We start from the raw sequence: 24,623 nt of genomic DNA on the forward strand, positions 1-24,623 counted from the left end.
TCATCACTCTCAGGTTTTTTATTAAACACATCACTCAAGGTCAGTACAAAAATATTTTATTAAAAAATGAATTTGGTCTTCAGTAACTTGCTGAAAGTTCCAGGACTTTTTCTGTTGTTCCTGTGTCACTAAATTAAGCCCTTGATTTTTCACATTAAGGAGGGAATGAAAAAAAGCTCAGCATGTAAGTTGAAGCAGTTTTTTCCCAATCACAATCACATTATCGATCCCGTGCGTAATAAAATATGTGAGGAGCTGTCCAGAGACAGCTCTGGCTCGGAGAGAGGTATTCTACGGACTGCTGCACTGAGGAGGATTTGCTGTTTTCATCCAGTACCTTTGTGTTGGGTGGTCTTGCTGTGAAAGAAAGGAAATTCCTTGTTTTCAGTTTAAATAGGACCACTCAAGGATGCAACAATTACGTGAGCTGTTTTTAAAACGAATGCAAATTTCCCTATGCGCTCTAACGGGACAATGTAGATACGTTTTGTTACAAATTAATGTTCTGTATCAAAAAGAGTACTTCCTGTATCTCAATGCTTGCTGACTTTTTACATGAACAACTACTGTCCTGCCTCCTGACAAAATGGAGCAAAGGGAAAAGAAAGTGGCCTCAATAGTAAATCTTAATATTCATTTGGAGAGTTGTATTCAGCTGCACACTTGTTTATTAATAAATTGGCATAAAAAAATAAAAGATTCTCCTGATAAGTGCCATAAATTATGATGGGTTTCTTCAAATACAAATACAGTTGTCTCTCAGCATCCAAGGGGGATTGATTCCAGGACCTCCCGTGGATAACAAAATCCACGTGTGGATGCTTGTATGAAATGGCATAGTATTTGCATATGCACAACATCCTGCACATTTTAAATCATCTCTAGACTCCTTAAGTAATAACACCTAATACAATATAAATACTATGTAAATAGTGGCAAATACAACATAAATGCTATGTAAATAGTTCCTGGCACATGGCAAACCCAAGTTTTGCTTTTTGGAACTTTCTGGATGATTTTTCCCCCCTGAATGTTTCTGATCTGAGGTTGGTTGAATCCATGGATGTGGCACCTATGGATATACGAAGGGCCAACTGTGTATGGTTAGAACCATCCTATCCAGAAAATTCAGTGATGTCCTCATCAACAGTACACTTTTGTATATAAGATATGTCCTCGACACAAGGGTTTGGGAAAAAAAAGAAAAAAGGAAAAAAAATTTTTATTTTTAAAAAAAGAAATATGCAAGATTATATGAGATAAATATTTAGTATAGAAGACACATATGTGCTACCTCTGAAGGCTTTGATTTTAATAAATAAGCCCTTTGGGTGTTCTTAACTGATGGGTAATCTCTCAATTATACTATTTCCCTCTCTAATAATCAAAATTCTTTTTTATGTTTAGCTTTCAGACAATATTAGAGGCAAAAACGTCCGCCCCCCTCCTTCTGGCGCCCTCCCCTGTTACCCTTGACTGTAAAGGAACGGATCTGCTCTCAAGCCCTGTTTCTAAAGTGGGGCTAGCTCTCCTTCCCTCTTCATCTCTTACACTCCTCCCTCAGGGCAGGAGATTAGGAAAATAAAGTGTTTTGATTTAAAAACCACTTTCTCCTGCTATTAAATGAACTGAAGACAGGCTGAGACATAAACAGATGATAACAAAATTTTAAGCAAAATGGAGGGAAAAAAAATTGGCCAAAAACAGTCACGTTTAGTAAATACTTATGCACTACCACCATACCAAGCTTTCTCTGTGTTTTCCATACCTTTGTATTAAAAACTTGCGATTTAGTCTCGACTTCCAAGGTCTGTGCGTCATTTTCTTTGTCATAACTTTCCGCTCCAACCGTATCCATGATATTGCTTCCACAATTCTGTGTATTATAGCCACTGTCCATCTGGCAGGGATGAGAGGGAAAACCACCAAGGATAACACTGCAAACTGTGATTTACTTACCCACAAAGTTTATTCCGATGAACTTTTACGTTTAAATAAACTTACTTAAAAATATTTAAACAAAATACATGCTTTTTATATATTTATGTAAGATATAGTTTAAATAATTGTATATAAAGACAATATTTTAAACATTTAAGTGAATCACTATATATTGTCATTCACACCTGAACAACACAATGTAATATTTAATACTTATCATATTTAATGAATTTTAAAATATATAAACATAAAATGTATTCTACATAGAACTGGTTGTTCTTCAAAGTAGTCAGTACAATTCCTTCTGATAAAATATATCTTGTAATTTTCTTTAAAAATCAGTGAACAAGCCACTAAGAACATGCTTCCTTCCCTGTGACTCTGTGATCACACACCCAGTAGATGAATGAAGATTACAATCAACTTCATCTTCCAACTCATTTACCAAGCCTGTCTGTAAATACAATTTACTTAAAAGGCATGCTACCTTTAAGAATATTCATTTTTTTAAAGGTGGCTTACATTATACTTACACCCACTGTTGAAATAAAAAAATCTCCCCTTCATAATAGCACAATAAAAAATGGTACTGCACACACTGCATTTCCCTGCACAGTGCTCAGCACCAAACAACCCACAAGGGAAGCACCTCCACTTACGCCCTTTCATGCAAATTACGATCAGTGAAGGGAAGACTACTTTTGCCCCCATCACAAACATTAGGATAGCCTACAAAGTGCATTCTATCATCACCTTATGAAAAAAAGTTTCCAGTTCTCAGGGATGGATGCTTATTTGTTCGCTACTGGGAGTCATGTCCCACTTGAACAAAACCCTTGTGATGTAGGGAGTGAATACAACTGTGTACAATGCTTGGCGACCAACCCGTCACAACAGAGCAAGTCGAAAGGCCCTGGGAAAATGTGGCTGCATTCAATGTTCGAAGCTACCTCTGTGGTAGGAAAATAAAAATGTATGAAAACATTTTTAAACTACAAAACGCTCTGCAAGCAGTACAGATTATTATGCTATGGCCCAAAGGGTAAAACTGGAACTGACTGGTAGATGCCACAGACAGGACCATACTGTAATTCGTTAAGGAAGAAGCTTGTAAGAAAAGTCCTCTAAAATGGACTGGAATACCCCTGCAGGTACTCGGGCATAGAGTGGATGATAATTTAACAGTGATAAGGGCTTCCAATGGGTAGCTGCATTGGATGTTTACTATGTATTTCAATGAAAGTATTTTATAACACTTGTATAAACGCTGTGAAAAAAAGAGGTAGTGAGAAAAAAGGAGAGAGAAAAGGAAGTTGACAATACATTTAAGGCTCAGTTTGACTGTATGTGCTTCTTCATTTAGGAACCAAATTTAGAAGCTGAAATATGTACAAGTGATTCTAGTCTATTTTTTCGAGCAACGATCCTCAAAGTCAGGCTAGATAATACAGGCATAAAATATGAGCCAAAAGATTATATTCAATTTTGGAGCATTTAAAATCCCTCCATGAAATTTAAACATCAGCATGTCAAAATGGACAGCACTAAAGCATTACTGAGTTGTTGCGAGAATTAAATGAAATGATATATATAAAGTGGTCAGAAGAGTGTCTGGTACACTGGGACTCTGTGTATTAACTGTTAACTATTACTACTGGTCAGTATAAACTTGGAAAAGAACATGGACTCTAAAGCCAGACCGCCGGGATTTGAGCCTTGGCTCCACCACTTACTAGCTATATAGGCAATATATTGAACCTCTCTGACCCTCAGTTTCCTCATATGTAAAATGGGGATGAGTACATCTATTTCAGAGGATTGTTGTGAAGATTAAACAAATTAACACATATAAAGTATTTGGCATATTGTAAGAGCTATGTGTGAGATATTGTTACTATGAAATGGCAGGCAAAACTGACTTTCTATTTGAAAGTTCTTTCAAAATCCTCAACTCAAAGGATATGGCAATTAATGGAACAAATGTCTTTCTGAAAGTAAGTGCTGGCTATGAAGTGTATCTGTCAAATGAATCATGCTTTCCTATTGCCAGATATTGCCAAATTGAAGGTGTATGATTACCTGAAAAATAGTGGGTTTTTTATTTTAAAAAATCATATTTTTTTAAACAAAAAGTACAAATATATGTATATACATATATATATATGTTCTAAACTCTGTTTTTTCTCCCTAAATCATACAGAGGAAAAGCCAAAACTACTGTATTTTTAGAATACAAATACTATACAGGAAACTGAATTCCTCTGGAACCAGCTCCACATGAAACAGAGGTGAACCCTGAGAGGTTGCCTGACTCTAACAGTTTGTAGAAACAGAATAAAAGCTTGATTTCTTTTCTGTTCTCATGTCTTTCAACCCCAAATAAGTATCAGTTAATGTGACTATTAAATATGTATCACTGGTCCAAATGAAAAGAAATGAACCCTCTTGATATCACCCAGTATTGATTGAAAAAAATATATTATCCTACAGATCTCTCACGTAACCCATTTTCTTTCTTACTGTAATCCTAGAAAAGACAGGATAAAGAACACCAAGCAAGGGAGCAAGTGAAGGACTGCAGATTATTCAAATACCTTACCTGAATGTTACTGCTTTCACAGGGGATGACGCTGCTTTCTGCAAGAGGTGACATGCACATGTGGGAGTTCTCAATACTGAAGGCGATCCCACTCACAAACTCGGTCATGGCCGGGCTCCCATTATCACCCGGCTCCTTAATCCAAGCGGTCTCCTCTGCTATCTCTACGGGATCCACCATATCCACCGTGACATTCTCCTTCCCGCTGTCCCCCTCCTGCAGCAGAGCCAGCTCCCTCTCGGCAGCGCCGGGCTGGCTATGGGTGATGGACAGGGCGGTCACCACCAGGCGCGGGCCGCGCGGGGAGGCGGCGCCATCCAGCTGCGGCAGGTGGCCTCCCGCGCTCAGAGGGGGCACGTCTGCGGAAGGAACGTCCGCCCCGTCGTCTTCATCTCCTTTTGGAGCCTCCAGAGTAAAAGGGATCCGGATCAGGGAGGTCCGGTACTGAGCGCCCCCTCCGCACACCTCGAGTCTCATCGGAGACCAGTTTTTAATTGGTGAGCAGCCATCGATGTAAGGACTTCGGATACACTGATTGGCAATTCCGTTAGCATGTGTTCCAGACGAAGCATCGGGAGAATGGGAAGTAAACTTCCTCTGTTCTAAAAGATGGGGAGGGGAAAAAAATCACATCATAAAAACACGGAAATGGGAAAGCCAGTACTAAACGGTCATCATGTTTCATGCCAGAATAACTGGACTTCTATTAACAATTGTTATTGTTTACTGAAGTGAAATCCTGGTGTCAAAAATAATAGCACAAAGGGTGGCGGAGTTAGAGGCGGAAGGTACAGCTCAGTGGTAGAGCACATGCTTTGCACGCACAAGGTCCTAGGTTCAATCCCCAGGACAGGACCTCCATTAAAAAAAAGAAAAATAATAGCACAAACAAATGTGTATGTTCAAGTAGGGTGAAGATCTTCAAATATAATTCCTCTGGCACGTCCCTCTCCTTTCTTTTTTTTTTTTTTTTTTTGAGGGGGGAGGTAATTAGGTTTGTGTATGTATATATGTATGTATGTATGTTATTTATGTATTTATTTAAATGGAGGTACTGGGGATTGAACCCAGGACTTCGTGCATGCAAGCAGGTGCACTACCATTGAGCTGTACCCTACCCTCCTAGCACTTTCCCTTTTTTAATTAAACAAAGCATTTTATTCCTTGAGAATTATTTCCTCACAAGCATATTACTACTACAGCGCTGTCCACATACAAGGTGGAGAACAAATGAGCTGACAGCTGCAAATTAACAGCTGTACCTGGTAAATGAAATACATAATCATCTATTTGTGTTTACATAAAATACTATCAGCAACATTAAACAGCAAACAAAAAACTGTAAAATAATACTTGCAATAATAAAGAGCTTAATGATGATAATCAAAACGACCAAAATGCCTTAAACCTTAATAGTTTTTATAATTTCCTTAGTTTAATATAAACAAACATTTAAAAAAATGGGCAAAAGCAGGTAAACAATCCTCCCAATGGTAAATGAATATATGAAGTGTTCAGCCACATAAGTAATAAAAAGCATGGAAGTGAAAGCAGTAAGACCATTTGTTTAACAAAAACACTGAAGTATGAACTAATAATAACTCTCCCAAACATGACCAATAAACATTCGAAGAGTTCACCATCGTAAGAATCAAAGACACAAAAATTCAAGCAGTAAGAGACCTTTTTGTGATGTACCAAATTAATAAACAGCAAACAGAGTGGTAAGACCAGGTCTGCTAGAATGGGGGAAAACTGGCTTTCTCACACACTATTAATGAAAATTTCAACTGGTACAACCTCTTATGAAGAAAATTTGACAAAATTCCTCAAGATCCTTAAAAACATTCATCTCTTTTTTATCAAATAGTTCCACTTCTAAAAATTTAACCTAAGGAAATAAATACAATGTATATACAAGGAAAATTTAGAAATAATTTAAATGTTTATTAATGATTGAAAACAAAAGATACAATCATAAAATGCAATATTGTACAGTGACTCAAAAATCATGATTTCAGACCATAAAGGACTTGAATGACCTATGAAAATACTCATAATAAAATGCTCTGTGAAAAAAGCACGATATAGAACTATGTGTGTGCATGTGTGTGCTCACATATGTGTGGAGATATATACATACATATAAACACATGCACATATATAAAGGGAAGACTATCAAAAATTGTTTTCAGTTTTCCAATTGTGTTTACTATGAGTAGGTTCTTTAAATGGGGAATAATTTTCAAAAAGTGCTATAATTCTTTTCAAAGAAAAACTGACATATTACAAAGAGAAATACGTAAATTTCCGCATACAATATTTTCCTAAAAACCTTAATCAAACAAATGTATCTTTAGAAAATATGAATATCCAATCACCAAAGTCTGAATCTATCGTGGAAGGTCTAGTGGGAAGGTCTACCACAGCCAGCTTATCTCTACAACTGCTATCTTTCTTGATTCTGTTTGTAAGCATGCTTGATATCAATGCTGCTGGTCAAATTCCCTGTATCTGACACTACAGGAGAACTCTTGAGAATTGCAGTCTTTGAAAGAAAATTGTTCTTCTGGTAAACAAATCCAAGTTTCTCAATTTTGGAAAGTTCAGGGGTCATTTAGATCTCTAGAGTTAGAAGCAGCTAAAGAAGAGCCTCTGTCGTAACAAATACTGACAATATAACTCTTTTAATTATGTATTTAATTATGAAACGTACCTGAGAGTGGTGTCTTTCCTATTTGAAATGCAATTGGTGAGAAAGTGGGTGAAGAAATAGGTGAAGGACTGGTTATACTTCCCAAACTGTATTTTTTTGCACTTCCTTGAATAGGGCTAGACGAAAACTGCCCCTATGACAAAATTAAATAAATAAAATCATACGGTTCTCTTCCTCAACTCTGTTATACCACATGCTATTTATCTTTATTTTCAAAACACATTTATAAACTAGGTTGTATAACTTCAATCACTCGCCAAAAAACAAGATGCTGCCTTTGCTTTGTGGGACAAAGCAAGACACCAAAAGGCAAGACATCTTGTAACAAGGGTAGTTAAGAAGACTTCCAAAAATTCTGACATAGAATATATTAGACAAGATAAAATATAAATGCACTGTGTTGGCACAAACCATTATTTTTCATGCTAAGTAGCTGTTTATGAAAAATTATAAATTAAGTTACTCCATCAATACAAATTTAGTTATGTTATACTGAAAATCTTTTGTAATTCAGTAAGTAACTTACATGGACATTCCTTGAGACTCATGATTAATCTGGTCGCCTCATTTACCTCTAAATACAATATTGTGGGGAGTCTGACCAAAAACATTCCAGTGCCTAACAACAAAAATGTGAGCCAGCATGAAATATAAAGCCCACAAGACAATCATGCCCCTTGAGTGCAACAGGAACACCTAGGTCCAAAACCCCCAGAGCAAACCAACCAGCCACCGTCAGTACACTTCTTACCGAACTTGGTGTCTGCGCAGGGCTTCGACACTGCACAGGAGATAAGTCTATCGAATAAAAAACCTCAAGTGATGCTTGAGCACCATGACAAGGACTTCTGGGAGAAGCTGGAGGTAAGGAGTCGGAGATACTTCCGTTGCCATCTAAAAACAGCTTTCTCCTGAGGGATGAAGAACTGAGGTTCCCAGGAGACTGATCTGCAAATTCATCGGCTCTAAAATAGTCACCTATATTTATTGTTAACAGGATAAAAGGCAGAGCCAGTCATTCTGAAGAGCAATTATATTTCAGTTATCTGATTTTTTAAAAAATCAGTACATATTAGATGTTTGAATTTCTTTTTCAAAAAAGAGGGCAAAGTTTAACTGCCTATGTGATGTCTGATGTCTGAAATGATTCCTTCTTGTTTGAGTGCTTCATTATTAGCATAGGTAGGACCAATAAGATGTGTCCATGAATAGTTTATGTCTATACCTAAGTTCATTATGATAAAATGATGGCAAATTCAGCCATATTAAAAAAAAAGAGAAATTTCAGGATGGTTTCCCCATCTCTTGGGGAAAGAGGCATTGCCACAGATTCCCATTTACAAAAAGCCATTAAAACGAAACCTTTTATTTAAGTTATTAAAGGCTTAAACAAATAGAATACCTACCTAATACCTTTTCTAAATTAAAATCCACAGGAAGAGACAGCAATGTCTGGCAAGCAGCTGGAAGCAGGTAGATAAATAAATACAAACATGGATAAATCAATGCAAGCCTGTTACATGCAATTTAGCATGTGCTTCCCAATCAACCACCTCCCCGTGATGTTCCAGCCAAACTGAATTATTTCATTTACGCATTCCACTACATAACATGTCACCTTCCTATAGACGGTTTCCCACACTTTCCAGCACTCATGTAAACCTGTTAATGGTAAAAGTTAACTCTTGGTTGTGCTGCTGAAACATGAATGAAGAAGAAGCAAGCCTATATTTGGGGATCAATTTTCCAATATTAACACATTTTCCAAAGAATGCCTTCCAAAACCAAAATTCGATTCACATCCTTTGAGCCACAAAACACACTATCACCATTTTTAAGACATGGCTGGATATATCTGCTGTTTCTAAAGGTCAGCTCTCCTAAAGCTTGTTCATAAAAAGAGAGCAATTTCAACTCCAGAGTGAAGTGTTATCCCATTAACTGAATTTAAAATCAAATGTCGCTTAATACGAAACAGACTTCTATTCCGATTATATCCATGCTTACCGTTGCTTTTCTCAGAATGGATGGTCAGTTTTCTTTCAGTTGGCGAGTCATTATTTATGCTAATACCTGTAAAATATTTTAAGTGAAAAACCTTACATTTTTATATTCTTCATTTATTTTTGGGCTACTTTTTCCAGAGCTTAGAAAAAGAAATGGGGAAACTTTTATTTCACATTGAAAAAATAAATGTCTGCCCATGTGAGTTATGTAATTTGGCATGTTTCTGTTAAGTTTATTTACTTATTTATTTTCAGCTTTGAGGGAGCACACGGATAAAATTTAAGGATTACCGGAGCGAGTCAGGGTACACCAAGGAAAGCAGGGCTGCTCTCTGTGATGTCAACCTTTAAAGGTTGAGGATGCATGTTAGCCAACTTCTATGTCTTCTGTCGCCTGATGCTTTTCCAAAATGGGTTTAAATGTCTGAACTGAAATGCCAAGCCATTCTGACTGAAACTGAAATTTGATCAATAAAACCGTGCTCAGGTTTTTGTTTTTGTTTTTTTCCAAGACGGGTCAAAAATATGGATGCAAATAATTTTGTAAAAAATCCAAAGTTAACAACTACATGTTAAGCTTCTTAACTTGAAAAATCATCAGATAATAAATAAATGGATGAGTGAGTGGGGGTGGAGGGCAGTAAATGGGTTAAAGTCTCCTATTAAACACTATCAGAATGGATTAAAATGAAATAAAATAAAAAATAAAATAATTAAAATAAACGAATAAAATAAATAAAATTAAAAGTAAGTAAAGTAAAATAAAACAAAATTAAGTTAAAATAAAATAAAAAAGGCAAATGTAATTAAGTCACCCTGTTGCAAAAATCTTGTAATGTCCTTGGACTTCGGGCTGGAGTCCAAACACCTTAATGATGTAAACAAATCCGTTCCCATTTGTCTCTGTCTCTAGCACAACTGTTCTCCAACCAAACATTATTTGAATACCTTAAAAAACAAACAGGTTTCCTCTCTCACTTCTAGGTATTTCTAATACTCTTTCCTCTCTGATTTTTCTCCCCCATACCCCAAGTCTGGCTAACTCAAGTGTCGGCTCAAACTGTGTCTTCTACCAGCATGCCTTCCTCCTCAGGTCAGACAGGAGCACTAGCACATCACTTTTCAACTCTATTGCAAGTGTTAACTTGTAACTTTAAGACCATAATCTAATGAGGAAAAATGGATGGATCTGATTACACCAAAAAGCTATCCGGAACAAAACCTGGCTGTGCCACTCCTCCTGAGATGTGTAGAAATGCGAGACCCATGAAGAACGGACCTGTTTCCTGACACCATATTGGACAGAAAGGCTCTGGAACAGCCCCCCCCCCCCCGCCCCCATTAACCACTGCACTCTGGCATCATGGGTTTGATGAGTGTGTCAAAGAGGCTGGATGTAGTATTTTTAGCATCTTCCAGATCTGCATCACTTTGACTAAAATAGGATACTTCAAGTATAAAATGATGTTATGAAAAAGATCACATAAGAAGGTTGACTCATCTGTTCAAAGATCCAACATTTAAGAATTTGGAGGGAAAATCTGGTATCTGGAAATGTTACTTTGGATATAGAATTTTAGAGCTGGGAGGGATGTTAATACACAACCATCTAATTTAACCCCTTTGTTTTACAAATAAAAAGACTGAGTCCTAAAGAGATTGAAGAAGTTGATCAAGGTCACCCCTTCTGGTTTATAACAGCAGATGGTCTACAAGCCAGATCTCCACCCATGACTGCATGCCACCTTTAGTTTGTAGTGGCTCAGTGTACAGCATCTGAATGAGCCTCGTTGTTCTACGAGGTTCCAGGTTCTACCAACTTATCATCTCTGTAACCCTGGAAAGTGCTCCACTCTTTCTAAAACTAGGTTTTCTTACTTATAAAATGAGACCAATGATAGCACCTACCTCATCTGAGCTGTTGTAAGGAACAGTGAAAGCACTTAGCACTGTCTGGACACATGGAAAGTGCTCAACTCCTTTTTTTTTTCCTGTATTGTTGTGCTTTTGATAAAGAATGCAACAAATATTCCTCTTATGCTGAAAGCATAATTAATGTATGCTACATAGAAAAGAGGGCAATTCCACTGAAATGACAGATGCATATATACAATTAATATTTGAGTACTACTCACAACCCAAAGGATGGTGAGAGCAAATTCAAAATAACCATTTCCTGGAGGAAGAAAAATAATTGAAAGGTTACTGGTTTGCCCTTCAATTTCCTCACTAATTTTGCAAATCATCAGCTGTATTACACTGTCCCAGAGCTCACATAAATGTTCACCCTTCCTCTACCATTAGAAGAAACCAGCAAATTAGCAGAAAGCAATTTAAGGATTTCATTAAAAAAATTAACCTTCACAATCACTGCAAACATCATGACCAGCTCAGCTCTATATTCAATACCAACTATTTCTGTATCTATGGATCCTCCATAACCAGCATTATAACTGATATTCACAACAGTTATGAAGAAAAAGTTCAACTCAGAATAGAATGACCAGAAAAAAGAATTTAGCACATTTAAGTCAAGTTCTGAATCCTGTTAAATAGTAAAACCCTCTGGAATCCAGAAATTTAATTTACAGCAAGCTTCCTACCAAAGCAGGTACACTGGCACTTGGCTATATGTTGCTTGGCACTCACTGCGTTTTATTTTTATGATTTTTATTCATATGATTTTTCATACACTCACATTTACTGGAATGATACTCTGAAAGCTGCTTCCCTTCGTGATCAGTCCAAGGAGAGGGTACGATGACATCCTTAGTGAAAAACTAGGAAAATTAAAGTCACACAGTTAGGCATAAACTACCCCCCAAATAGGAAAAAGTAGCTGTGTTAGAAAATATTTTTAATTTCTCCCTCAGTTTTTTTGTGGGGGAGGGAGAGGCTGGCCAAAGAGAGGATGAAGATGGATGGAATACATGGAGATAGCTCTATATGAGTAGCTATATATGAGATAACTGTATATGATGAATGGTGGACTCGAGTTGACCTGCACTGACTCTCAAGACCTAATTATTAAATTTTCAGGAAGTCTGCATATCAGTTGTTAAACAAAGCCAATATTAAAATTAGAATTATGTAAACTTAAATGAATTATATTAAAAACAAAGGGAATAAATACTCAAAAATCATCACTTGCTAATTATTTTATATTTACCGTTACCTATGTTTTTGAGGTTAATTATGCGTTTTGTACCTGGTAGAACGCCTACATACAAGGCTGTACCACTACATTTCTTTTCCCATTAAGTAACATCACATCACAACTTGAAACTGGCCACAGGTTGGAGTATTTACACTATGGATAGCAGCAATCACTAAAGCACATACTCTTCCCACAGTCAGAAGGCCAGCTGTTAGACATTTACCAGCACACCACTGGCCAGGATACTCAAATGGAGCATTTGGATAAATGTCTTTCCTCTTTCATTCCAGATACAAAATTAATTAAGCCTAATACAGTAATATAGCATTTTCCCTCCCCTCTCTACGTTTTGGGGGTAACTCAAAACATTTTCTTTGTATTTTGCTATACCCATGACAAGAAGAACTAACTTCTTTGTCTACACTACCTATGAATACACGAAGAAAAGATGTTGGAAAAAAAAAAAGAGGGGAGGCAGAGATTATGGTATAGGTAATTCCCAGAAAAAAAAATCAAAGACCCATAAACTCATGAAGCAATGCATAGGTTCACTCAAAATGAAAGAAATACAAATCCAACAAGATGAAAATTTTAAAGTAATAAGAGTAGCACAAATTAAGAAGTTTGATAGTAGCCAGTACTGCAGATTTGAGAAAACAGGCAGTATCATAAGGTGGCCAGGAAATAAACTGGTACAACCTTTTGGGAGGGCAAAATCTACCAAAACAGAAAATACAAAGCCTAGCAACTTCACAAGTGTGTTTACTGCAGGGATAGAAAAACGCTGAGCACAACCTGCATATCTGTCAATAGCAGCTGGATCAGCTTATAGGACTTTCCTACAATGAAATACTATGCTATTACTAAAAATCAGTATGTGCTGATAATCAAAAAAGCATAAAAAGGAAGGCACAAAACAGTTACAGGAATGATGATTCTATCTGTGGAAATACTTAAAGGACATGTGCTATTACATACGTAGAACGAATCTGAAAGTATACTCAAGAAATGTTATAGCAGTTACTCTTAAAGCGTGAGACAGGAGAACAAGAGGCTCTTCATTTTCAATTTAAATTCTTTCTTTGCAATTTGAATTTTTTAATTATGTGCATGTATTCATTGTATTTCATATATACACATATATACGTATGAATTTAATTTGTTGCTGACACATTAACTTCTGATATATTAGCCCTAATCTTCATTCTGAATTCATTTTCTTAAGTTTTCTCCTGAATTCCCCTTTAAAATGAAGCTGAGGATTCAAAAGAGAAAGCGTATTTCCTCAAATGTTGGGAAATGGGAGAGAGTCTGAGAATATTCAACTGGGGAGGAATCAAGTGACCAGATTAGAATGAAATCTTGAAGCTATTAGATAGATTAAGAAGTAGATAATGTTTGGCAGGAGTAAAGCACATGAAACCTTCTGAAAAACAGGCTCCATCTGAAATATGGGAACCCGCATATCACTGATCTCTGAACATGCCTCAGCTGAAGTCTCCTGGGGTACAGAAGAAGCAAGCATAGCTAAGGAATAGAGGTGGGCGGAGAGGGCTGGTGAGGGAAAAAGGAAAAAATAAAAAATGCTGCCGTGCCTTGAAGACTTTGAGGAAATAACTAGATAGAGAACCCTTACACTCGAAGAGGAGGAGTTCAGCAAACAAAGAAAACGTAAAGTGAAAAACTGAGTTTGTTAGTTTTATTAAAAAAAGTTTTACATCTGTAATATAAAATACTTTTTCTATTGAGCAGTATGTTTTATGTGATGAAATATAGTCTATGTCTTAAAAATTCAAAGAATTAATGATCACAGAAGATAAAACCATTACTGATGCCAGTCTAGATTTTCAAGGCTTGAAAATATTCACCTTCCTCTACATAAACTCCAACTTGAAACTTTCAACAGTTTGTGCTAATCCAAGGCACGAGGAAGACACATCGTGCTAGGTTGTGAGAATGAAGAGATGCATGAAGCACAACACTGGCCAAAAGAAGAACTCAGTAGGAGGGAGAAAAGAAATACCGATCAGTACGAGAGCATGTGAGGATGACAGAGGTGCTGGAACAGCTGAAACACACTGGTCTGACACGAGCACTGAGGGGTCCTGGGGACGGGGACTGGGCGCGGGTGGCCGGTAGGGAGGGGCACAGAAGACGATGTGAAGGAAGTCTTCCTCTTTTAGAGGTGATGGATGTGCAGAATCGATGCTTAACTGGCTTCACGATCAGTAACAGTTTTAAGTTACCTCTTCAATGGCTTTTTGTCTTTTGTCTTCCACATCTTTATCTATTCTATACAGAGATAAAGGAGAAAAATAACCAGGCCATTACTTCAACAGATTGAACATTTAAAATCATAACCTTTCAAAGAAATCATTTTTTCCCGTGGAGAACTGGCAAATGTTAAGCTCATTTTAAAAGAAAAACTGGAATCTTGCACACTGTGAAAATGACAGTATTTAGAAATTCAGCCTTGTACTGTTAAGCTTACCTCCCCCTTCTCCATTCACAGTTTGAATGGAATAGTACTTCCTTTTAAAAGGCTTATGTTGATACAACTTTAAAATTACTATTAATAACATAAAGCTAATTTGAATAAAATTTGCCCTTTAATCATCACCAAATTAAGAAGTATTTTACTCCACAGAAATCTAAAAATTGTCCTAATTCTTTTTCTTCAATGGTAGCAAGTTTATCAGACTTGTAATTTTAGAATCAACTCTTACTTTGATAAAAGAAACTGTCATCTTTATAGTTCCAAATAAAGAGGCAAAATGATTCATTATGAAATATCAGTATAAAATTTGAAATATGAAATATAAAATTTTGTCCAAATTCTTTTTTTTCCACTTTGATAAAACAGATGATTTCAGCACCACAAATTTATCAGCTTTAAGATTTAATACAAAATGTCAGGTCTCAAGCACAAGGCATATACTTGCCAAGACTCAGCAGTGAGCCTCATAGGACCACTTCTTTAATCTGTTCCTAGAAGGAATATTTGCTTAAATCAATAAGCTGGTAAGACATTATTTTCTTGGAAAAATTTTTCACATACAATTTGCAGCATAACAAAGCTTCTAATAATGGACATGTTTCAAAGGTTAAAATCAAGTGGATTTCTCAAAAAGGGGACCTGTGAGAAAACAGACCACAATGCTGATGCCCAGGTCTCTGCTTGAACAGCCATCTTGAGAATAAAACTCCGTTCTCTTCACCTTATCATGGACAGAACCAGGTCACAGTGACAGTAATAACAGCACACAGCATCAGTAAGCGCTGATCTAGCCAACACCTCATTCAGAAACCTTTCACTGCTTCACCAGAGGACTAACAACCTGAAATACTTAGGTGATCACCAGAAGCAGTGAAAATCGGTGTGGCCAAATATTGTAGGGTCAGATCATAGAAGGTTCCCAGAAGTCACATAGGGCAGAGTGTCCTGACCAGTATATCAAGAACACCAGCATGATGCAAAGAGGTTGCAGTATTACAGGAGCCCCCTGAATGGACCCTTGGCAGGCAAGGAGGTGGTGGCGGTGGTGGTGAGGGAGTGTTTCAGGATTGATCACCTCCTGTATATGGAGAGACTCAGACTCATTTGTTTACACAGTATACCTTACAGTTACCATTTCTCATGTGTGGCACAGTATGAAAAAAAAGAAAAGGTAAAAAGGTGAGAAGCACTGAGACAGAGAAGTTGGATTAGACAGGAAGAGACACTGGAAGTCTTTGCTTCTAAGAACAAATCAACATGTTTTTAAAGTATACTCACTATTCTCGGTAGAAGCCATAACCATTCATTGAACTATATTAGTAAGCTACATTAAAATTAGAGTCCTCCCCCTCTCATATGTTACAAGTCTATCTACCGAAATACAACAAAATTCTCTTCATAAACCTGCTCAGACAATACATCATTTACTAGTAAGTAGAGAAATGCTGTGGCACAACTTGGTTGACGCTACAGGGCAGGAATAATCTCCTGGACCGCTTCAGGGTTTCTCAGGGCTCAATATCTCTTGACTGTTCACAGTTCAACAGAGCAAAGAGAGGAGGCAAAATGAGAAATACAGTTTGTGTGAAACAAAAAATCAGCCTCCTTTGTGACACATTTGCTTTTAGACGTTCTTTTCGCCTTCTCTTTCAAAGGTACGATTTAGATTTAAGTTAAAATCCTTTTACGCTCTGTCCCTATTCTAGGCCCATCCACAGCACTTGGGATGAGCGATGAGTCAGCATGAGGGGATGGTCAACAAGTTACCAAGCCAAGACAGGAAGGAGTAGAAAAGCCAAATACTCGCAAAAGCATCTCAACATGGGTACATCTTGTGTAATTAGATCCTAAAGTCAAAGGGAAAAGAATTATTCATAACACATGCACCTAAGGGCCAAAAACTAAAAGCTGATCATACCAGTATCCGATTTTTTTCAAATATTAAAAAAAAAAAAATCAAATGATGAAACTGACACCGAGTCCCTCAAGCTATTCACGAATACTGCTCTCTGTAATTTGTAATTATGGATTACCGCAACTCAAAAACTATGTCTGTTCCCCCAGAGAAGTGGTCTCAGTATATTAGGCACCAATAACCAGCACGAGTCTAAGAAACACTAGTACTTGGAAACCTACATGATACAGCAACAAATCAGTTAGAGCTGCTCTGGTTACTGGGCTGAATTCAAGATAATGTAATTCAGATCCCCAAGTGTCAAGGTTGGATGATGTCTAGGAAAACTGTCTTGATAATGGATGCCCTTCTATTAAATGTGTCTTAACTTGGTAAGGGGATTTTAGGCTTCCCTAAATGTAGATGGCAATGAAACAGCACTTCGCTTGATCTTAGACCACCAAAAAAGGAAACAAAACAAAATTCAATGGCCGAAGTCACAGTCATGTACAAAGGTATAAATTTCAAAGTGCCCTTCCCTCTACTAGGTGGTGCTAGCAGAGGGAGAAAGTTATCTCTAAAAGAAAAGGACTCCTACCCAGATACGGAACTGTTAGCCCAGGAATCTTTCTGAATGTAGCTCTTTGAGCTTATTCTTCATTTGGACAGGATAAATCTGTATCATAATTTTTCCTCCCTGATTTCTTTACAAGGGAAAATATTCAACCTTGGAAATTCCTGTATCTCTTCACTTGAGAGCATGTTATCACACTTAAGTGAAAGAAAGGAAAACTTACCGAGACCGACTCAAGTATAAAGCTTGACGATGAATGTCTTCTGGGTCAATTTCGACAGGATTTATTACAGCTAGTTGATCAATAGACCACCTAAATTCCCCTGGAGTCTTAACAAAAGAAAGTGATCTTATGAGTAAAGGCATACTAAAATAGTTCATCAAAATGCTAACTTCAAATGTCAGCTTCAAAAATAATGTGAATGGTTATAATATAAAAATATCTTACAGTTCATATTGTAAAATTTGACTTTACCACTAAATCAAAAGGCAAATGGTAATCAAATCACACTAAATCAACTGACTTGACTGTACCTCTTTAAAATATTCAAATTTTCCCTCTGGTTGATTTTTAAAATTACATAATAGAAAAATCACAGAGTATTAAAGGTATAGAAATTCCACAATTAACACTCATCAGTGATGCAACACACCTAAGTAAAACGAAAAATCTCTTAGGAGTTATCAAAGGTATTTACTTTCACTAAGAATGAGTTGAAATTAAACAAAGTGCTCGCAAAAGCTCATAAAAAAGGCAATCCTTAAACTGATTATGAGTGATAACCAGTCCTGCTTTTATGTATTCAACTATCCAACACATCAAAAACTTATCCAAATCCTATTCTGTAATTCAGAATATATTTTTGACAAAATAAGGCTTAAAAGCCCAAGATGCCATGCCTCCTTGCTTTGAGGATTGAGGTCACTCCATATGTTTATTAAGACTAACAGATAACTCAAACTTAATACTATTCAATTTAAAATCATGAGGTCAGCTCTGTGCTTCTCATCGTTGGATGAGAAGTCTACATCCAGGTACATTTGTGCTCGGAAGAACTTGGGAACCACTTTCCTAATGTGCTAGGTTCTCAAATAGAGGAGGAAGCAGAAATGTGATGGGGGAAAAATTCAATACATCTTTCAGATATCTTAATCAAACATATTTAGAGGTGAAAAAAATAAAATCATGAGGTCAGATAAACGACTCAATATAAACTGCATAACAGAAAAACTCCTCTAGTGCTCAGCTAGCATCAAGCTGATGTAAAGTGTAGCAAGCATCAACAGCCACCCAGTTTGCAATATTTAGATAATTAACTAAGTTAAAAGAGCAGACTTCAAAAGAACTTCTTCACTGTAACCAGTAACAGAAAAATAAGCTGAACAGATGAAGATTCCTCTAATCTCCTAAAGAGCACGTTCCTCTCCATATCAGCCTTGTGTTTAAACCACTAGTCATGGCACGTGTCATATTCCCTTGAAATTGCTAGTTAGTTGTGTCTAATAACCCATTACAGTAGAGGCTGACTTGTTTTCAAACAATCTGCAAGCTAAGAATGGTTGACAAAAATCCAGAAGGGTATTAGTATTTCATAACATGTGAAAATTACATGAAATTCAAATTTCAGTGTCCATAAAAAAAGCTTTCCTGAAACACAACCGCATTTACTACTGACGGCTGTTTCTCTAATACAAGGCAGAGGTGAGTAGTTTCAACAGCCACCAGATGAGCTGCAAAGCCTAAAATATTTAACCATCTGGCCCTTGACAGGAAAAGTTTGCTGACCCCTGGATTAGAGTATAAGCTCTTTGACAGTTTGTGTTTTATAACCCTGACTTGTTCAAGGTGTAACCCCTATAGCTTAGCTCTGTATCCGACACACAGCCTTCAGATAATGTTTGCTGATTATACGAGAATAGATAGACGACATAGCTTCTTCTCTATTATGATGTATCATCAACCATAGTACATAGCTGCACCCACGGCTGCAGGAAGTTAACATGCTACCTGCTGAATAAAATAAAAAGAAAATCTGGCTAGCTTATTTTTAGCCGAACCACCACATTATAATGAATATTATAATTAAAAAGCACATTGCAGATATATACATTCCATGGTAAGTTTCCCACTTCTCCTGTAAAGAAAGATATTTACATTTAAAGTTATTTGTAAACACTAGTCAAGAATAACTTACTGGTAATTTTGTCGATTTAAAAACAGAAGGACTAGAGACAGTCTGTTCATGGAGATTAGAATAATCACCAGGACTTTCAAAAGGATTTAAAACAGGTATTCTTCCTGGAGTTTCAGGTGTTATTTGCATTTTTGATTCTTTGACATCTCCCATAGCACAGAGAGAAAACTAAAAAGAAATCACAAGAATGTATAATTTTTAAAAAGTACAAAGTTCCAAAGACATTCATTTTGACAATTAAAATGTATTCAACAAACATACATTTCACAAAAAGAATCAACTGAAAACCTAACGCTCTTGAGGTTTTTTATAGTTTACACAAGAGCATCACATACATTTTCTCAAGTGTGATTCTCTAAATAACCTTGAAAGCTAGAGGGGTAAGGTGTTGGTGATAAGATTTTGCAGAAGTATTAACAAGCTCAGAGAAGTTAAGTGGCTTTTAAGCAGCAGTCAATCGAATATGAATGAGTTCAGGTCCGCCTTCGAGGCAGCTAAATGTTACAATGAGCACAAAACTTTTCCCAACTAAATAATTTATACCCACAGTTTTTCATTTATTATCTCCAGTCTCGAAACACTTTGAACATAATTTGGATAGCCCAGCAATCCCCTAACAAACAGCAGTTACTAAACAATTATTTACAGCAAGCAAGCAAGAGATGAGGAAGCCTGTGTATGGGCGCCTTCCCCGTACATTAGTCCCTGTGAGAAACGTATGACTGATGAGGGCTAGGAAGTTAAATGCTTTGGGTTGCCTCTTCTCAAACACCCTCCTTTGGCTAAGACAACCCAGAATAGAAGGCGAGACTGTATTATTGCCCGTCAAAACGAGCTACAACTAGAGAAAAAGAATCCACTCCTTGGAAGGCTGACGTGCTGCGGCTTCCACGGGCGAAGAGCAGACCAGGACACTCAAGCCGGTGTCATCCCCAAGCCCACTCGATCACTCCTTCTCGGCGCCCCTCCTCCGCACGTCCTCCCCGGCTGCTCCCATTCTCCCGGGGCGAGCCGGCAAGGCCGGTCCGGGGCTGGGAAAAGTGAGCTCTCCATTCGAAACAGGCGGAAAGGCCAGGAACTACAAAGAACGTACCTAGTGGTGTGTACAAAAAGGAAGCCCCCCAAATCGACTCCAGGGCGCTCCCGAGGGTGCCGGGCCAGCTCCCACGACAGGCTCAGACTCTTTAACTCCCCGCTTCCGCGCTGTCTTAGGCCAACCAGGGCACGGGCCTTGTGGGCGACTGGCCAATCGCGTCGCACGGCTGTCCGCGAACCGGCCAATCGCGTCGAGGCCGCGTAGTAAATTCGAATGGCAACTCCTCGCTTCACCTTCCCCGCTGAGTAACGAGGCTCCAAATTCAAATAAACGCTGCCTCTCGCCGGCGACGAGCGCGAGGGGCGGGGCCTGCCCGGCGTGAGCGGGGGACGCGCCGTGTGATTGCCCAGGAGAGAGGAAGGCGCTCCAGTTCCGGGTCAGGCCCTTCGCCCCGCCTCGCCAGGCCTCCGCCATGGCGGGTAGCAGCGGCGCCGGGGCGGCGGCGGCGGCGGCAGCGAATCTGAATGCGGTGAGGGAGACCATGGACGGTGAGTGCCCGTTTCGCCCCCTTTACCTTGCCTCGGCTCCCCAGCGCCAGGACCCTCAGGCGGGGGTGTGCCCACGAGGACTTCAGGTCCACTCCCTGCCCCGATCGGCATCCTTGGAGATGCTCCCAAGAGTCCCACCAGGGCCGCTGGGCTGAGGGCCCCATCCTTTGATAGTCGTCTTTTTGCTCCGGCGTAGTTTGTCGCGCGCGTGGCGTTCCGGCCCCACGTCAGCCCAGTGCGCGCGCCGTCCCTCCTGCGCGCTCGTCCCGCGCCCCTCCCCGCGCTGCGCCCCTCTCCCAAGCGGGGTCCGGACGTTCCTCCTCCCGCTCTGGGTCCCCGCGTTCCTCCTCCCGCGCCCCCTCCCCGCGCCACGCCCCTCTCCAGCGCCACGCCCACCCTGCGCGCCAGGCCCGGTGCCCGGGCTCCTCCGAAGCCCCCCAGAGTAAGCCCGATGCGGACCGTGGCCTTGCGTGTATGGTCACCGCTACATCCTTTGTCCCTCGCACTTCAGCAGGCGCATTTGAAATATCTGGTGAATGAACAAGTTGCCGCTTTTATCAGCATTGCCCCAGTTTCGTCTTGGAGTGGGTAATGTCGGCGTCGGGAGTCTGTGGGTGTATTTATCCGTTTTTGAGTTCCGAGCACGGGTTAAAGCTTTCCTGCAAGTAGTTTTTTGTCTTTTTTTAAAGCGTTATCCTCTTTCTCCTCTTTGATGCTGGCTCTGCCACTTTATACTCCTGGCAGTGGGCTTGGGTAAGCTACTTAATTAGACATCTTTGAGCCTGCGTCTTTTTTTTTTTTTTTTCTGTAAAGGGAGGTTACTACGTTCTACGGTTATTGTGAGTATTTAAATGAGAGAACCTGAAAATCGTCTCAAAGGTGACCATTAGAAGATAGTTACAATGCTATTTTTGTGTATAAGACGTCATCCCACTTGCAGACTCCTTTCATTGTCCTCAATTTATTTGCATCCACCTGTATGTGAGTGTTTGATAGATGATGAACACTGCTTTTTTGCATTTTCCAGGGGATACCCGCATCAGCCTCTGTCTCTGTCAAAACATGGAATTCTCACTAAGCAGTGTCAGCCTCCATGCGGTGTCTCTGTCTCCTTCACTACGGGCTCCACTTCCTGTTGGAGCCCCTCCTTATGAGGACTTTTGTTCTTAACACCATATTCAGCCTAATTTTCTATCCTTGATGTATCACAGCTTATTAGCTTCACTTTGTGAGTGGATCTGTGTACATAGAAACTGTATGTGTTATTGTCTTGTATCTTTGCTTGGAGGCCAGTCTGGATTTTGAATAGAATGGAGAGTATATGAGGCCTGACTTCGAGTCAAGTTATCTTATGTTAGCTGTTCCTTAATTATATGGCCACAGGATCCCATTTGAATAGAAAACTCGCATGCTAGTACTAAGATGGACCTGAAAGGTGGGATGGTGTGGTAGGCGAGGAAGAGAAAAGGCAGAGGAAAACAGCACCAGCACAGGCACGAAGTCCAGAAGGAACAGAGCATTTCTAGATGGGGGTCTGCCATGCAGAGAACACTTGAGAGAGAGAATTGACAAAGACCTGGGGAGGTGAGATCAAGTTGGAGAGATGGAATAGGGTCATAATGCGTGTTCTAGTTACCCCAAACTGGGAGCCCTGAAACCACAGTACTGACCTCTCCCAGCTGAGGGTGTGGCCCAGGCTCATCTAGATGATTCTCCTTGAGGGTATCTCACACAGTGCAGTAGACAGTGCTGAGTCGGGGGCATCTCAGGGCTTCCGCACTCACATACTTGCTGGGTGAAGCTGGCTGTTAGCTGGGCCCCCAGCAGGGGCAGGTGTCTGGAACATGTGGATTTCCTTACACTTGGAGGCTGGATTCCAAGGGAGAGCATCTCAAGAGAGTCAGGAGATAGCTATATTGTCTTTTTCACATAGCCTCAGAAGTCATGCAGTGTCACTGTTGGGAGATGCCGTATTCCATGAGCCCTGAGCTCTGTATGCCAAGAACACAAGGCCTTGGCTGCTTTTTACTCCTGTTGTTTCTCAGGGTTGTGTTTACAGTGAGCAGCAGTGAGGGATGAGGTCACATCTACCTCCAGATAAAAATCAGGCTTGCTAATGGCTTATTATCAAAGTAAGGATTTCTCAAGCTCAGTGTTCTTCAGCTGTGAATATGGTGGGTCAACATAACGTATTACCTCACCAGGTCAGAGGAGAAAAGCTCCTTGGTGGTTTCAGTGGTTGATGAAAAGTTACTGCTAAGACTCAGGGTTTTTTTTCCTGATTTTAAAGTCTTTGCCAAAGAAAACTCTACATTTTTAGCATGCCAAAAGATAGCTGAATGAAACCAACCTCATCCTTAACATTAATGTTAAAGATGTTCTAAATGAAACTGAAAATACCTGCTTTTACTGTTTTTTAAAAATATTGATATGAAATGTTTAGCAAATAGCACAGGATAGAGGAAAAAGACTATCAGAAAGGACAGGAAACTGTTACTTGTAAGTGAAATGATGATTTGGGTAGAAAACAAGAGAGTCAACTGAAAAACTATTAGAAGCTGTGATAGAATTTATGAAGGTGGTTGACTGCAAAATGCAAATAAGTAATATCCTGGAGTATTTGCACTGAGCACTCAGAACATGCAAAAGTGTGGTTGAAATCCATTTAGGAAAACAGTCAAGACTTGAAATTAAACATAGTGATGATTCACTATCAAAACTGATCATGCTTGAGCACTTGCTGAAACTTTTCTGCCCCAAGCATATAAAAATGACAGGAAATAATGTTGAAATACCATTACCAGCATAGCCCTATTCAAAAATGAGAAAAGGACTTCTCCATTGGTTAGAAAGAGAGAAGTTCTCCCAGAGAAGGGAGCAATGAGGTCCACAGCAGGGGGTAGGGAACAAAACCTGGGGAAGCTGCCCTGCCTGAGCCAGGCCGGTGGCCAGAATGGTGCCATCTGCCGTGGCCAGGGATTGAGAATCACCATCCTTGTGTCCCTTGTGGTTCTGGAGCCAGGATGCTCTCACAAGCCCCTGATCCAGAGGGCTGAGACCACCCAAGCAAGACACACTAGGGTCCACCAGTGTGAGGACGTCCAAGAGAAATCCCCTATGGAAGATGAGCTTTTAGCCCCAAATCACAGAGCACCTAAAGTAGATAAAAATATAAACAAACAACTAATATGGGAAGCAAAAAAAAAGGGAGAAATAAAGTAGTAGTAACAGCTAACCTTTTTTATTGAGCACCACCATATGCCCAACACCATTCTATGTGTATCCTTTAATCCTGACAACCATCCTGTAAAATAAATAGAACTATTATCCCCATTTTACAGAGTGATGAAAGAAAGATCCAGAGTGGTGACCTTGCCTTGTGAGTAATGAAAGTGGAATCTTCACCCAGGTCGTCTGCCCCTAGAGAGCACATTTAATTCTCTTTCACTGCTTGATTCTA

At 39.2% G+C, this 24,623-nt stretch overlaps 2 protein-coding genes across 3 annotated transcripts in view; one reads left to right on the forward strand and one right to left on the reverse strand.

Moving 5' to 3' along the window:
* BORA (BORA aurora kinase A activator) lies at positions 1–21,715 on the reverse strand. Of its 2 annotated transcripts, none has more exons than XM_032496885.1 (12): positions 21,190–21,715; positions 19,580–19,747; positions 17,608–17,714; positions 14,666–14,711; positions 11,961–12,042; positions 9,264–9,329; positions 8,663–8,719; positions 8,008–8,234; positions 7,257–7,389; positions 4,541–5,142; positions 1,769–1,900; positions 1–357 (listed from the first exon to the last, which is right to left on the reverse strand). In XM_032496885.1, exons 1-12 carry the CDS (start codon positions 21,325–21,327, stop codon positions 292–294), a joined length of 1,824 nt encoding a protein of 607 aa, XP_032352776.1. In that variant the 5' UTR covers positions 21,328–21,715; the 3' UTR covers positions 1–291. The 2 variants fall into 2 exon arrangements, with proteins under 2 accessions (XP_032352776.1, XP_006193905.2); XM_006193843.3 differs by lacking the exon at positions 21,190–21,715 and adding an exon at positions 20,673–20,802.
* MZT1 (mitotic spindle organizing protein 1) overlaps positions 21,032–24,623 on the forward strand; it is a 13,106-nt gene continuing 9,514 nt past the window's right edge. The window contains exon 1 of the mRNA XM_032496886.1: positions 21,032–21,163. Coding sequence (XP_032352777.1) covers positions 21,088–21,163 — 76 coding nt within the window. The 5' untranslated portion in view covers positions 21,032–21,087. The remainder of the gene's footprint in view (positions 21,164–24,623) is intronic.

Source organism: Camelus ferus, chromosome 14 (genome assembly GCF_009834535.1).
Source record: "Camelus ferus isolate YT-003-E chromosome 14, BCGSAC_Cfer_1.0, whole genome shotgun sequence".
NCBI classification, from domain to species: domain Eukaryota; kingdom Metazoa; phylum Chordata; class Mammalia; order Artiodactyla; family Camelidae; genus Camelus; species Camelus ferus.

Bases quoted from the DNA above. Each gene is read 5' to 3' on its own strand.
- BORA (XM_032496885.1), bottom strand. From the start codon at position 21,327: ATGGGGCCCTCAGCCCAGCGGCCCTGGTGGGACTCTTGGGAGCATCTC. The intron at 7,390-8,007 runs GTAAGAAGTGTA...ATTTTGTCATAG, and splicing joins CTGCGCAGACACCAAGTTCG to GGGCAGTTTTCGTCTAGCCC. The intron at 358-1,768 runs GTATGGAAAACA...TTTCTTTCACAG, and splicing joins CGCAAGTTTTTAATACAAAG to CAAGACCACCCAACACAAAG.